A 14,866-nucleotide genomic window follows, 5' to 3' on the forward strand; every position below is an offset into this window, starting at 1 on the left:
TTCTCTGTTTCAACTTTCCTACAACTTGACTAAATTTTGAGGTGAGTACTTACTTAGAAATTCTCAAGAAAATCGGAAAATTTGAAAATTTTAGAAGAATTCCAAATATCTAGAAATTCAAGGTTAAAAAATTCAATAATACGGAACATTCAAAAATTGGAAAATGCAAAATTCGGAAAATACAAAAGTTTGAAATTTTTAAAAATTCAGAATTTATAGAATTTCGAGAAATTGGGAAAATCGAGAATATTTTCAAAAGTTCAGCAATTTCAAAAACTCAAAAACTAAATTTTTCAAGTATACCACAAATCCTGAAATTCAAAATTTTTCTAATCCCAGAAATTCCATAAGTTGAAATTTTTGAAATCAAGTATTGAGAAAAAAGTTTCGAAATGTCTTTATTGAAATTTTATTACAATTTTATTGTTTCAGGAATTTCAGTTTTCGAAACTCCAAAATAATAAAAAACCTAACTTCAGAAACACAAAAGTTTGAAATTTCAGAAATCCCAGTTTCGGAATTTCAAGAATTGGAAAATTTAAAAACGTTTTGGATACGAAATATATTTAGAAACTTCAGGAATTTCAAAATTTTGCACAAATATGTATTTGCAGTTCCAAAATGTCAACTACCGAAGAGAAAAATTTTGGGATCACGCACGTCTTCAAGAATATCGATGGATTGGCTAAACAAAATGAAATGGTTGGGAATGTGGAGAAACATTTCGGTGCTTTTTGGTAAAATTTACTATTTGAAATTCAAAAAAATCGCCCTATACCAGATTAATAGTCCAGAAAAGTTGTTTCGACCATTTTCAGGAGTCTGGAACTAGTCTGTCAAGTTTCCAATCCTTTTAAAAATTTTGGAGGGTGTGAATCAGATCCACACTGGGAACTTTGCATTTACAAAACTTTTCGAAAGTTTCTAGCTTTTCAGCAATTTTCCGATTTCAGACGTACACCTTTTTTGGCTCGCTATTGTACTGAAAAACGTGGAAAAGCAGTTGTTTTTCAGAAATCGGCAAATAGCTGAAAAACTAGGAGATTTCAAAAAATCCGTGCAAAGTTTTTAATGACTCCTGAAATGATCGAAATTGCCGAAAATCTACTGAAAAATAGTTCTTGTATATCTCATTGACCGGTACTGTAGGTAAGCCCCTTGACGAGTTGAAGTTGTGAGCTCAATTCTCATGCCTCGCCTCCTTATAATTTCTTGAGACCCTTAACCTCGAATTAAGTCAAAAGTCTTATTTAAGGGCTGTGAAATTGTACAAGTATCTAGATGGTGATCTAGACATTGGACTGAACTGCGAGAAATTCCAATCTCATGATTGGTCAATTGAAACCAATTTCGATATACTCGTTGGGGGACAATCATTCCGAACTGAATCATATTTGTTCACTCAAGATGAGAAGAATTTTTCTTCAATACACATTTCGAAAAACGAATTTTCAAACTATGAAATCAATAAAACGGCAACAGTGGAAGTTCGAGTGAGAATCAGTGAAACGACTGGAATCATGCAGATTGAATCTAAAAAAATTTCTGATGACGTGGCATAAGAGTCGTCGGATGTCGTTTTGGTGGTTGGGGACCAGAAGTTTTTCGTCTCCAAAATGTTGCTCAGTTTTCATTCGACATATTTCAAATCTCTTTTTAATGGAAACTTCTCGGAATCTGGAAAGTCGGAAATCGAATTGAAGGATATCGATCCGAATGTTTTTCAAATGTTTTTGGAGCTTGTTTATGGAATTTCAGTGGTTGAAGGTAAGGAAATTAGAAATTCGAAAATTCGAAATTTGTGAAAATGCAGTTTTCGAAATTTAACCAATTTCGATTTTTTCAGAAATTTGTAATTTTCATCCAAACGGGCTTTTCTACAAATCTAATTGTATGAAACTTCAAAGTTCTGGAAAAGTTTGTTTTTCTCGGAATTTGACAAATTTTCAAAAAATCACAATTTTCAGACAATTTTTGAAATTTCAAAAAACCTGAATGTCATAAAAACAATTATGATTATCTAAAACTCCACAATCTCAGAAAAAAAAATGTTTTAATGTTTACATAACTTTGAAGTTTTGAAATTCCAAAAAACTTCCAAAAAAAATCAATATTTTCAGACGAAAAAATCTCGGAACTTTTGAAATTGGCCGACTTTTTCAATTGTCAAACTGCAATCGACAGATGCGAGGAATTCCTTTTTTTCCGGTCTCATCAACCATTCGAATTCAAGTTCCAAACGGCACTCAAGTATAAAATGGAAAAATTGAAGGTTCGTTTTTTCTACTTAAAATTTTCTAAGCAATACATCATGGTGGTCTAGAAAACACAACTTGCAAAAGTTAGGCCATCATTTAAAAGTGGGCTAGAAAACAAACAATGATATAATGAGGCCATTACTTGGTCTTAAAAATTGGTGGCCTAGAAACCACAACTCTTAAAAATTAGGTCATCATCGTAACTGGCCTAGAAAACACAAGTTGAATGTTACGCTATTTTTGTACCATAAACTTTGGTGGCCTAGAAATCTCAATTCGCTAAAGTTAGGCAACCATAGTGAATGGCCTAGAAGAAACACCAGCTGCATGTCTGGTCATTTTCGGATCTTTAACTAATAGTAAGATTACCTAGAAAAATCTTGTGGAGAAAGTTAGATCACTATAATCCTCATATGAAAAAAAAGTCCCCAAAATTGTTATACACTCCAAATTGGTTTTAATTTTTAAAATTTTTTCAGGTGAAATGTTATTCGGGACTCAGCAAGAACACCGATTTCAGTGGTTTATCACCACAAGATGCGCATGATTACAGTCCAGATGATTGGAAGGAGCTGTTTGATAAAATTGTTTCACTTAAATAAATCGTTCACTGTTTTGCTTTGTGTATTATTTTTGTGGGAACTGCTTGTGACAAAGGATTCGTGAACGATGATGGATTGTGTTCTCCGGTTCAGAAGGCATCAGCACGAAGTGGAGCTGGATCCGAATCGAGCGAGAATTCCACTCAAATTACTGATGGAGCTTCTTATGATCAAGTTGGAACTGTGGCTCTCCTTTTTGTGATCTCTATGATTTTTAGAATAATGTGTCTATAGATAATTGTAATAAAGGAAAAGTTATAAATCGCAAAGTATGTGAAGATAATTTTGTGGGATTTTTAATTTATTGTTTCGAAAAATGATCTTATTTAGCAAGGCGGGTTCGGGTACTATTGTGATAAATTTGATTCGGCGACCTAGAGGTCCTAGAAGTTTCTGATTGTCTGCCATGAAATGACTCCCAAGTGTTACCCTCGAAAAAAATCGAGACCTATATGGTTGGAGAGAGCGTAAAAAGTTATTTTAGATTCCAAACGGAATAGTTGGTAAAAATTGTTTTTGGGAGTTATGGTCCAAAAAGTACCAAAAAACGCCTAAATTTTCAAAAAATCATAACTTTGTCAGTTCATGTCCGTTTTTTGGAACTTAAAAAACAGTAGATAGACAATTAATTGAACATTTGAGAATATAATTTTTTAATTTTTTTCCTATTTATTGGAATATTGATTTTTTAAAAAAACCAAAAAAATTTTCGATATCTCAAAAATCCTAGGTTAACTTTTTTTTCATTATGACCATTGAATTCAGCACATTTGATTTACTATAGAAACATATCAATACCCCGGGGGAAATCATGCACACACAAGTTATGCCGAAAAATATCGATTTTTGGTACTTGGCTTCTTTGAATTCGTTGTCCTCGGCGGCCGGTATGATGAGGGGCATACTTGTTTTTGTGATTTTTATCTGCGTATCGTTTGCCTAGAGTGTTTGAAATAAAATCCTGCGACATACAAAGTCAATTTTTCAAATGCCGTACCATTTCTTAAAATCATCATCTTGAAAAAAGCAAAATTTTGACATGTGACAGGGCACATCTATAGTTAAACTTGATAGAAACGGCCAAACTATTTTTTTAACATAATCAGAAGAATGTAATCTTATCAACGACTTGAAAAATACTATTAGACAAATGTTATTGGTTTGTTTCGTATCGTGAAAATAGGTGAAATGGAAAAAGGTCGATTTCGGCTGTCCGAAGCTGGAAGGATATCTTTCGGAAATCGTTCATTTCACCTACTTTCATCACAGGGACCAAGTTAATTCCACTTTTTCTATGTTATTGTTTCATTTTAAATCAAATGGCGTTAACAGTTTTTCGATATTTTTTTTTCGTTCTCAAGTTATGATCAAAAACAAAAGGCGTCCCATCATCAGTGAATATTTTAATTTTTAGGTCCTAATTAAAAATTCTGTTCAAACCGTTGATAAGATTTTGTCATTTTAATCATGTTTAAGCAAAAGTTTAGCTGTTTCCATCAAGTTTATCTATAGATGTGCCCTGTCACATGTCACACTTCACCAAAAATAGGGGTCAGGCTCGGAAAATCGTAAATATTTTTGATTCTAGGGCCTAAATCGAAATTCTGTTCAAGCCATTGATAAGATTACATTCTTTTGATTATGTTTAAAAAATAGTTTGGCCGTTTCTATCAAGTATAACTATAGATGTGCCCTGTCACATGTCAAAATTTTGCTTTTTTCAAGATGATGATTTTAAGAAATGGTACGGCATTTGAAAAATTGACTTTGTATGTCGCAGGATTTTATTTCAAACACTCTAGGCAAACGATACGCAGATAAAAATCACAAAAACAAGTATGCCCCTCATCATACGAAAATTTTTTTGGGTTTTTAAAAAAATCAATATTCCATAGGAAAAATAAATAGGAAAAACATTTAAAATATATATTCTTAAATGTTCAATTAATTGTCTATCTACTGTTTTTTAAGTTTCAAAAAACGGACATGAACTGACAAAGTTATGATTTTTTGAAAATTTAGGCATTTTTTGGTACTTTTTGGACCATAACTCCCAAAAAAAATTGTTTCCAACTATTCCGTTTGGAATCTAAAATAACTTGTTACGCTCTATCCAACCATATAGCTCTCGATTTCTTCGAGGGTAACACTTGGGAGTCATTCCATGTGAGCTAATTTCTGAAAGAACATACAATCGGATCTTAACTAATGCCCAGGCAGCCTCTATGTCCCGACAGCTTTGGAGCATGTTCTAGACCATGCTCCAAAATAAGGTTAAATTCGACGGACCTAAAAAATTCCAAAAAAGCTGGCTTCACAGCATCTATATCGAAACTCTAATACTGTATTAAGCTATACTCTGCCTCGCTATTAGATTATCAAAAAAAATCAACAAAAAACAATTTTAAGTTATGTCGGCCACATTTTGTCGCATTGAACGACCTTCATATCGTGAAAATTCGTGACGAAGTGTGGAAATTTAGATAATGCTTAGTCTGAGATCCCAATTTTTTAAATTTAAGTGGGCCTTCCCAATGAAGTCGTTTGTCTTCTTGCTTCTGGTGTTTAGCCACGTGACTGCTAATGGTGTTATTGCCAACAAAGAGGAGTATCTGAAGGAGTTGAATGAAGAACGGAGAATCTATGCAAAGAAAGCTCGTATCCCAAATATGTATAAATTGGTGAGCTCTGGGGTCCTAAATAATATTAAGTGTCATTGACGAACACTTAAAATTGGCTATCATTAAGCTACGGTAGTGCAAGTTGCGCCGCTAAACGGTGTTCTTCTTTGAAACCTTAAGCTGTCAACTTTAACCAAATGCATCTCGTTCCCTATGAGATATACCAAAAAACTGTCAACTAACGAAATGTTACTGATATTGTGATAAATGTTTTGTTAATTAACAGTTTTTTGAAATCTATCACAGGAACCGGGATAAATCTACTGAAAGATAAGAAACCATTCTATTACAAGTTTTAAAGTATCCTTGGCTGGTTTGATCTGTTTTAAGCCGTTTGATAATTTCAATCTATTCTTCTAGACTTTTCAACTAATTTTTTTGCAGTTCTGGGACGATTATCTCGAGGAAACCGTGAGAACGAACTCTCATAATTGCGACGGTAAAACCTGTCGAATTGTCTTTAGAACTCCCGATACAGAAGCCAATAGACATGCTCAAAAAATGGTGAAATATCGATTTGGATATGACAAACGAGCAAAACTAATTGAAGACTATAAAGGCACTTTTATGAACGGAAACGAGGATTTCACTCCGGGTCAGAAGAAAATTGGATGTTCGTGAGAAAAACGATTCGGAACAAAGATCTCACATTGAAAGGATACAAAAAGTTGGTATACAACTCCTACTGTCTCATGGCACCGGAGTGAGTATGCCCTCTAATGAATTTGGCGCTCTATTTCAAGGTACCTTATCAATAGCGCGAGCTTTCAGAGGTGATGGCGAGTCATGGAATGTTCCGAGAGGAGAGCCAGGATCTGTTTGTGGTCAAGGATTCGAAAACGATGATGGGCTGTGTGCTCCGGTTCAGAAAGCTCAATCATCAGCTCGTGGTGGAGCTGGATCTGTATCGAGCGAGAATTCACTCAAATTACTGATGGAGCTTCTTATGCTAAAGTTGGAACTGTGACTCTCCTTATTGTGGTCTCAATGATTCTTTAAAATAACTCTTCAATAAATAATTTTAATAAAGATGAATTTCTTGAAATTCAAAATTCAGTCTTTCTCCTGTTTGTCAATTGAAAAGTTTTGCGTACAGCGGCACTTATGTGAGACTATTGACGGCAATTTCCTGAATTTTGAACTTTTAGAGATCCTGGAATCTCAGAATTTCATAAATTCAGAATTTTGGAATTTAGAATTGCAGAATGAAAACTTCGAATTTTCCAAAACACTGAACTTCAGAATTCTTAACTACCGAATCGTCAAATTTCTGAATTTTTGAGTAAACTTTTTTTTGAAAATAAATAATCTGTTGTTTTCAAACTTTGTTTTTTTGAACGGGGTAAAAGCGAGGAAGCTGCCGTTTTATCGGTATTTTGGTGGGGTCCAATAGTGTCTGCACCCCAACGGAGATCATTCCCCCCTTTTCGTGTAATGAGATATGCTCACCGTTTTCGGCTCTATTAATTTCCATTTTTGGACTATCATTTTAATTGTCTTTATATCTGATCTTAAATTAGCTGAAATCGATCGCCAACTAGTAGCGGTTAACAATGCACCCATTCGAACTACCATCACAACCTGGATTCAGTAATTTGAAAAACGGGGATTCTTGTTTGACGAAAATCCTCCTTCCAAAAGGCAAATGGGCTTAGGTTTGGATGCATTAAATGCGGGGAAAGAAAGAGACCCGCCTCAACTGTGTGTGATATATGAAGTACATCAGTGGCAAGCCTTTCGTTAAAAAACCGTAGATTGAAAACTCTCGGCGCAGTCAAAAAAGTGGGAAGAAATTGACCCCATCTTTTGGCTTAACGCAACTTTGTTTCATGTGTGGGCACCTGTTTGAATCTTCTCATCCTGCGTTGCACACATGAATGTTGGAATCAAACCATTGCTAGTGGGTCAGACTTTATGTGGATCTCCATTGGAGAGGAACGCAAAGGTTTATTTTGAAAATTAAAATTAGCAACCTCATGCGGGAAGGAAGACCCAGGCCGATCTCGGTGGATATGTCTAGACGATTCTGCCTTATTCACTGTATAGCTCTAACCTTCTACTTTCTGATTATTACCCATCCAGCCACTTCTAACGTCATCTTGATTGACGAAAATTTACTTCAAAACAACGTATCAAAAATGGGTTGACTTGATTTTGAACTCGCTGTGACCAGAGTTCTGGAAGGAAGGCATCCACAATTCAGTGGGGCATTGGCAGATAGTCATTGATAACGATGGTCATTACATCCAATTTATCTGACATCGTTTTGACCTATTTTACTTTGAATGTATCTGACGCTAAAAATGGAAAGGACTTTCCGAACAACCTAATATTAGAGGAATTATTAGAGGAAATATGGTATGTATGTTTCAATTTTCAGAAAAGGACTTTTCAGGTTCTTCATTGAGGTTGTCCAATTTTCATTTTATAAACTTCTCTGTTTTACTTTGCGCACACAAGCTGAGCTATTATTGTTGTGCGAAAAAATTGGTGTCGAGACGCAGACAGTTGAACAAAAAATTACTCTGCGTCTCCACCGAATATGTGCTATTTAGGCTTGCCGCTTCGAGGTGCCTACCGTATTCAAACTGCAAAAAATACCAACTCCAATTTTTTTCGGACAACAATAATAAGTGGTCGGGAACAGTTCGATCTCGTATGCCGTTTGACGTGACAGTGTACAATGATTGGTGTTTACACCTTTCAACTAGAGTACCGTATCCCATTTCATATATGGCTGTGCTGGTGACTGTGCGGCATCCCTTGTTTAACTCCCCAAGAAGCTTTTAATAACAAATTTGGAGAGAATTATTTTTTTAATATTTCATCCAGTTTCGAAAAATGGTTGGAAATTCCTAATTATGGATTTATTGAAACTTCGTCAAGTTCCAGGAACAGTGAATGTTAAACACTCAAATAAAAAGCGAACATTGACTAAAAATGGATATTGTGAAACTGGATTATTTCATCATTTCGATGGTATTCTTAGCAATTAGAAGTAAACTATTCTTTTGGTAAGGCTTCCGGAAATAAAATTAAATTTCGGAATATTTTTACAGTTTCAGTATGGTTGTAATACTCCAATTTACAACCAAAATTGATAATTTATAGACAGGGGATTCAAAATGGTAGAACAAGTACATATCACTCAAAACGTCGTTCCTCGAGAAGTTGAACTTGTGGGCTTACCTCTGATGGTGCCGTGGTGCTACCCGCTGAGCAACGGTCATCCCCGACTGCATAGCTCAGCCGGTAGTGACATGAAACGTCCAATATACTGTCCGCAAGCTCAACTCCTCGAAGGACCTTTACCAACTGGGATACGTCATAAAAAGTTCCAATTGTTTCATTGAACCCATCTTCCCGCCTTTACTCCTTCCTCCACCTCTCTCTTTCACCTCTATGATTTATAACTTTTTTTGTGTCATTATTTGCCCTTCTTTTTTTCCTTTTCCTATCTCCGTCCTCCCTCCCCTATCTGTCTATGTTTGTTCGTTTTTCGGCCTGTGCTCCCCCTCCAACAATCAGTTTCGAGCTCCCTCTCTCTTTTTTCTTCGTTCAAAAACTTTTTCATGTTTTGTAGCCACACACATCAGAAACACCTTTTTAATATCTTTATAGTTTATACATCCCAATATTCCCGCTTTTTTTCAATGTGTACATGATTGTTGGAATATACTATAGGCAGCTTTTTTTTCATGAAACTTGTGAAACTTTTGTTAGTCATCAAGTACATTTGATGTTTCTCGTTTTTTTTTGCGTGCCTGATCTTGCTGAAACATAGTGAAATCTTTGAAGATAATCCCACTTCACCGAATGTTTTTTTTTTTGGAAAAAGTTATTTTTGAAACTAGACAATCATCCGTAAATATGACTTCCTGTTTAGAAGGAAGGGATAAATGCAAAAAAAAACAATTTCCCGATGTTTCGTTTATATAAGCTCCTCAAGTTTTTGAACTCGTGGGCTCAATGTTGTAGGTGCCACGCAGTGTGCCTTATCGACAAAGATTTTCCGATTTTGTCGACAAATTTACGTGACAAATTATCGATAAATTTGCCGATAAAAAACGATAAAATTTTGTCGATAAATTGTCGACAAATTACCGGTAAATTTGTCGAAAGTAATTTATCGACAAATTTATCAACAAAATTTTGTCGACAAATTATCGGCAAAAATTTCTATTAACCGCAGGAATTACTTGTAAAAAATCGTATTCCATATTTTTTCTAGGCCATCTGACCTGGTGGCATAATTTTGAATCCCCAACATGAATTTTCAAGGCCACCAAACTTTTTGACCTGAAAATGATCTGATGTTAACATGGTGCGTTTTTAAGTCATTTTCACATGGTGGCTTAACTTTCGCAAGTTGAGTTTTCTGGGCCACCAACTTTTTTGGCCTAGAAATGATCAGATATCCATCTGGTTTGTTTTCTAGGTCATGTTTACATGGTGGCCTAGAAAAGTCAACTTGCGAAAGTTAGGCCACCATGTTAAAATGACCTAAAAAACAAACCAGGCGAACATCAGATCATTTCTAAGGCAAAAAAGATGTGGCCTAAAAAATTCATTTTGGGAAAGTTAGGCTACCAAGCCAGATGGCCGATAAATTTTGCATGGGTAAGTTTGGTCAACATCCAAGACGTCGTAGGAAAAAAATGGTAACGATACGGTTTTTTACAAGTAGTTCCGGTGGTTAATAGCATTTTTTGTCGATAAATGTTGTTTTTATCGACAATTTGTCGGTAATTTTTCGATAAATTTACCGGTAAATTTGTCGATAAATTTGTCGAAAAGGGTGTTTGTCGACAAATCATTTGTCGATAAGGCACACTGGCGCCACGTCACCACCACCTGAGCTACGGTGCCCTGAGCTGCCCAGCCGACACTTCTAGAGCCCTACAAAAGTATTCCATAATTGTTCGATTTGTGTGGAAATTTGAGATCATACTAAACAAAACTCGATCTTCATTTTTGTAGTTGACAACTTTTTTGCAAGATTTTATTCTGATGAGATATGAAATCGGTGTCCATTTTCTTCCATTTTTTGTTGTCATCAGCTTCAAAATAAAGGTCTTAATTACAATCATACTGAAACCGTAAAAAATCGAGATGTTTATTTTCTTGGAGAAACTGTACCAACTTTGGAAAATCAATGAGTTCAGGTGTTACCAAAACAAAAAAGTCGGTTTCACAAAATTCGTTTTTTGACTGCGTTTGAGTGCTGAACATTCACAAAAATTTTTTTCGTTCACCAGAAAGACCGGAACACCTTGAATTTTCATCAGCAATTTCTAAACCAGTGTATTTGATAATAGGCCACTGAAATCACAATCAAAATCTTTAAAAGTTTCGAATTTGCCTTAAGAACGGTTGTCAACAAAGATGATTATCTTTTGTGCAACAAGTAAAAAAAAAAGAAATTACTGGAATTAAAAAAAAACTTGAAAAATCACCAAAAATCGTTTAACCGGCAAAAAATCATTAATTTCCAAAAATTTCTTGAAGTTTATGGAAAAAGTTTCTCTCGTTAACCGGTTCTATCTCCTTTCGGAAGTTGGTCTATTATTTTGAGTTTTGGCGGGAATTCAAAATTTTCGTTCCAGAAGTTTTCAGAAACGTCCAATTTTTGATGTTTGGAAGCGATTTTTTAAATGTTTTTCTACAGTTTTATTTCAATGTCCCGATTTTGCTACACATCTCAAAACAAAAGATTCCATTTTAAAATCATGAATCTTTAAAAAAAGTTTTATAAACAACCCTCACAAGGGAGGTGTTTTCAGACACCGCTTGAGAATTTCTTGAAATTTGGTACACATATACTTTCGGACATCGTGAATAACGACATACTTTTTTTCGTGCCCCTCGGTGCCTAGAAGCTGAAAAAAAAACGCGTCTGAAATTATACCTCTGAAAACACGTCTCTTTCACGCGTGATTCTTCCCCCTTTCTTATACAAATTTAGGAAGCAGTGAGAAACAGCGAAGAGTGGTGTAGTGGTGAAGAGGGATGGAAGTAACTGACTAGGGTTAGGTTCGATCCTTCTTTCCCGGAATTTTTTTGTTTTTTTTTTTCTGATCTCTCTGGAACTCTCAAAATGTGGTATAATCTTTGACAAAAATTTCAATCATGTTTTCACTTATTTTGAGAGAAAAATTCAATTTTTGACTTGTTTCGAAAAATACCCAAAAATGTTTTCTGAAAACTTCTTGAAGCACTGCTGGGAAGTCTCATCTACAAAATGTACCCCGATTGGTCATATTGGGTGCAGAACAGTAATAAATCTGTCAGGAAGTAAGTAAATCTATGTTTTCACAAGATTTGAGTGCTATTGGGTAATTTTCGAAGGACTACGATTCATACAAGTTTCGGAAGAAATCACTTATTTGGGATTTCAAAATGTATATAGACTACAGAATCTTGTGAAAAGACTCATTTTATCATTTCTAAGCGTATAGAATTCATTTTTGCACATTTTAAACAATTTCGAAAAATTTTAAAATTTTGCAAAGGTACCCATGGCAAAATTTTTTCAAAAAAAATTTTTTTGAACAATGAGAAAACTTTTTCAGATTGTAGAGAAGTTTCTAAAATTATGATTCACACTCAAAAAATGCCGAAAAGCTCTCATTAACCCTTTCAAAAATTCACTCCAAAAGTGAGAAATTAGTACTGAAATCACTTAAAAAGCCCATAACTTTTTTGTGAGGGGCAAGGGGCAAAAAATGAAAACAGCACTGTAATCAGCATGTTTGAAAATACCAACGACCCAAGTTTTCTCAAGCGGTGTCTGAAACCCTTGTTAGAGATTAGTATAGTTAGTACAAAAATTGTAATTACAACTATACTGAAACTGAAAATGTTATTATTTTTTAAGTTTCCGAAGATTCAATTTTCAATATCTTCACCATCACGGACTAAGTTAAAAACGAGAAAAAAATCTAGCTAATCGTTTTAACTGGAACACCGCACCTTTGATATAACTTGCTTGCACTATGAGCTTAAATATCTCCTGTAAGAAATATCATAAATTTGTCAACTAGTACAATTTTAGTACACCCATCTCATAACCTTTTTCAAAACATGCCTCACTAATTCTCTTACTCTCTTTTAGTCGTTTTTCTCATTATTCAAAGCACCTCTTCTTCTCCTTCTTCATTTATTCATTGTTTCTTTCCGCCTTTCCTTATTTACAAATTCATTTTCTCTCTCTCTCTCTCTCTCTCTCTCTCTCTCTCTCTCTCTCTCTCTCTCTCTCTCTCTCTCTCTCTTTTCATTATCGCCGTAATTTCAATGTACTCGATCTTTCGATTCTCGAACACTCTCTCAAAAATCCACACTATTTCTTTTGTCTTGTTCTTAACCATGTGATAATAATTGAGACAAGTGACATCAAAAAGTGAAATGACAAGGTGATAAGGAAATACAAATTATATCGATTTTCAAATTTTCTGGATGACATGTGATGATTACTTTTTGAAAAGTTGTTGATCATTGTGGTTGGGTTCAAAACTTAATTTCTTCTGAAAATTTGAATAATTTTGTTTGCTGTTTCCAAACTCTGCAATAGTAGATTTCATTTTTGTTTTGTTTGTTCGGTCATGATTCGCCCTGGGTTTGTAAAATGAGACAATTTGAATTCCCTCCAGATCTGAATTTTTTTCATTGAAACATTTGTTTTTTTCATTAAAAACTCTAGATGTCCCTGAATTCACTTTTTCTAATTAACATTTTTTTACAATTTCAGATCATTTTTATATGGAATTTGAAAATATTTTATTTGCTGATATTTCATGACAGGTAGTTTTTTGAGGTTCAAAATCGCCCCAGGATCTCTAAAACGCTCAAATACATGTTTTTTTCCAGTTTCATTATTGTCAAAACTGTCTAAAGTTTTCCATTTTTGTTAATTCGGCAAATTTTTGGTAAATTGGTATCCACTTTTTTTCATATTTTCGAGTAAGCTGATTTCCAAAATATCATTTGTGTTCTACCGAAATCTCTAGAAATTCCAAAACTTTTGTTGAATAATACTTTTTCTGTTTCATTTTTGCGAAAAATTTCTAATATTTTTCGGTTTAGTCTGTTTAACGTTCAACGTTTATTGTCCATTTTAAATTATTTCTACTATCATTTCTACTATGCTGGTTTTCTGCCAAAAACTCTAAAAAGTCAAAAATTTTGATTCAAAATTAAATTCACTGGTACTTACTGATACTGGTTTTCATCGAATTGGTAAACATTTGAAATTCTAAAAATTCGCCCATCAATTTTTAATTTGAAATTAGTCAACTTTGGATGCCTACGAAACACAGTAGACTTTGTTCAATTTGTTTGAAAATGTGAGATTACACTAAACAAAAGTAGAGCTTCAATTTTGTAGTTGACAACTTTTTTTACGATTTCATTCAAATGAGATATACTGCTTGAAAATGTCAAGACTCAGTGCAATTTCTGGAGGTTACGGCAAGCGCCAGCTACAGTCCCCTAGCTCAGCCTTGCGGGCCAAAGTTGGAGATGCCTACCATCTGAGCTACGGTAAAACCAACTACGATAGCCACTGCATACCGTAACTCCAAAAGAGAATTTCCGAAAAATCGTGTGTCTCTTATCCTTTAATGAATTTTTTCTCTGTTTCATAGTTCTCCAATTGTTGGTTTTGTTTTGTTTGGTTTGATAGGAGAGGATCTACCTTTTTAAAATATTTTTTTTAATCTGAAAGAAATATTACAATGACCATCTCAAATTACCACAGAAAGTGGTTTGGGTGATTTGATTCTGAAAAATTATCTTTTGTGAAAACTGAATAAAAATTATCATATTCATAACCATATTTTTATTCATCTGTATAATTCGTTATTAATGGTGGGGGGGACAGGAGATTTTACGGGGGATTTTTGGGGCCAGAATATGTTTACCATCGGGCGCGCGCTCCTCTTTTGCCCGCGTAGCTCAGTCGGTAGCGGCGCTGTACCCCTGATCTACCTGTCATGAGTTCAACTCCTCGAGGGGCATATTCAAACGGAATTTCGAGAACATTACTTCTTTTCATGTCTCCCCACCTTTAAATTCAAAGTTTCAAAGTGTTTATAAATACACTGTGAAATAGTAGTTTCAATTTCATCTTGCATTATATTGTCATTATAACATTATCTCCCCTAGCTAACCCCAATTATCTCCAACCAGCCAAAGTTCAAAAATTTCCACTTCATCTGCCTTTTTTTTCCTTCATTCTAAATCCTTCAGACATTCTGGCTCCTCAGCAAGAAAGAACCCCAGTGAAGCGTATCCTCCCACTTGAGAATTTTCGAAAAGAATAAGTTAA

The 14,866-nt window shown here is 34.6% G+C and overlaps 4 protein-coding genes across 4 annotated transcripts; all 4 read left to right on the plus strand.

Annotated features, from left to right (window-relative positions):
- Positions 1–621: 621 nt before the first annotated feature.
- CBG26272 lies at positions 622–741 on the plus strand (the record flags this gene model as incomplete). Its single annotated transcript, XM_045244991.1, has 1 exon — positions 622–741. The coding sequence occupies one exon, from the start codon at positions 622–624 to the stop codon at positions 739–741; it is 120 nt and encodes a 39-aa protein (XP_045099617.1).
- A 986-nt stretch (positions 742–1,727) lies between these two features.
- CBG14992 lies at positions 1,728–2,860 on the plus strand (the record flags this gene model as incomplete). Its single annotated transcript, XM_002632766.2, has 3 exons — positions 1,728–1,767; positions 2,121–2,272; positions 2,738–2,860. The coding sequence occupies 3 exons, from the start codon at positions 1,728–1,730 to the stop codon at positions 2,858–2,860; spliced, it is 315 nt and encodes a 104-aa protein (XP_002632812.2).
- A 2,534-nt stretch (positions 2,861–5,394) lies between these two features.
- Positions 5,395–6,508, plus strand: CBG26273 (the record flags this gene model as incomplete). Its single annotated transcript, XM_045244993.1, has 3 exons — positions 5,395–5,541; positions 5,926–6,158; positions 6,313–6,508. The coding sequence occupies 3 exons, from the start codon at positions 5,395–5,397 to the stop codon at positions 6,506–6,508; spliced, it is 576 nt and encodes a 191-aa protein (XP_045099618.1).
- A 7,465-nt stretch (positions 6,509–13,973) lies between these two features.
- On the plus strand, positions 13,974–14,535 carry CBG26274 (the record flags this gene model as incomplete). The annotated part of the gene is made up of 2 exons (XM_045244994.1): positions 13,974–14,073; positions 14,420–14,535. 2 exons carry the CDS (start codon positions 13,974–13,976, stop codon positions 14,533–14,535), a joined length of 216 nt encoding a protein of 71 aa, XP_045099619.1.
- Between the last annotated feature and the right edge of the window lie 331 nt (positions 14,536–14,866).

Source organism: Caenorhabditis briggsae (genome assembly GCF_000004555.2).
Source record: "Caenorhabditis briggsae complete genome, chrIV, whole genome shotgun sequence".
In the NCBI taxonomy this organism is placed as follows: Eukaryota; Metazoa; Nematoda; class Chromadorea; order Rhabditida; family Rhabditidae; genus Caenorhabditis; species Caenorhabditis briggsae.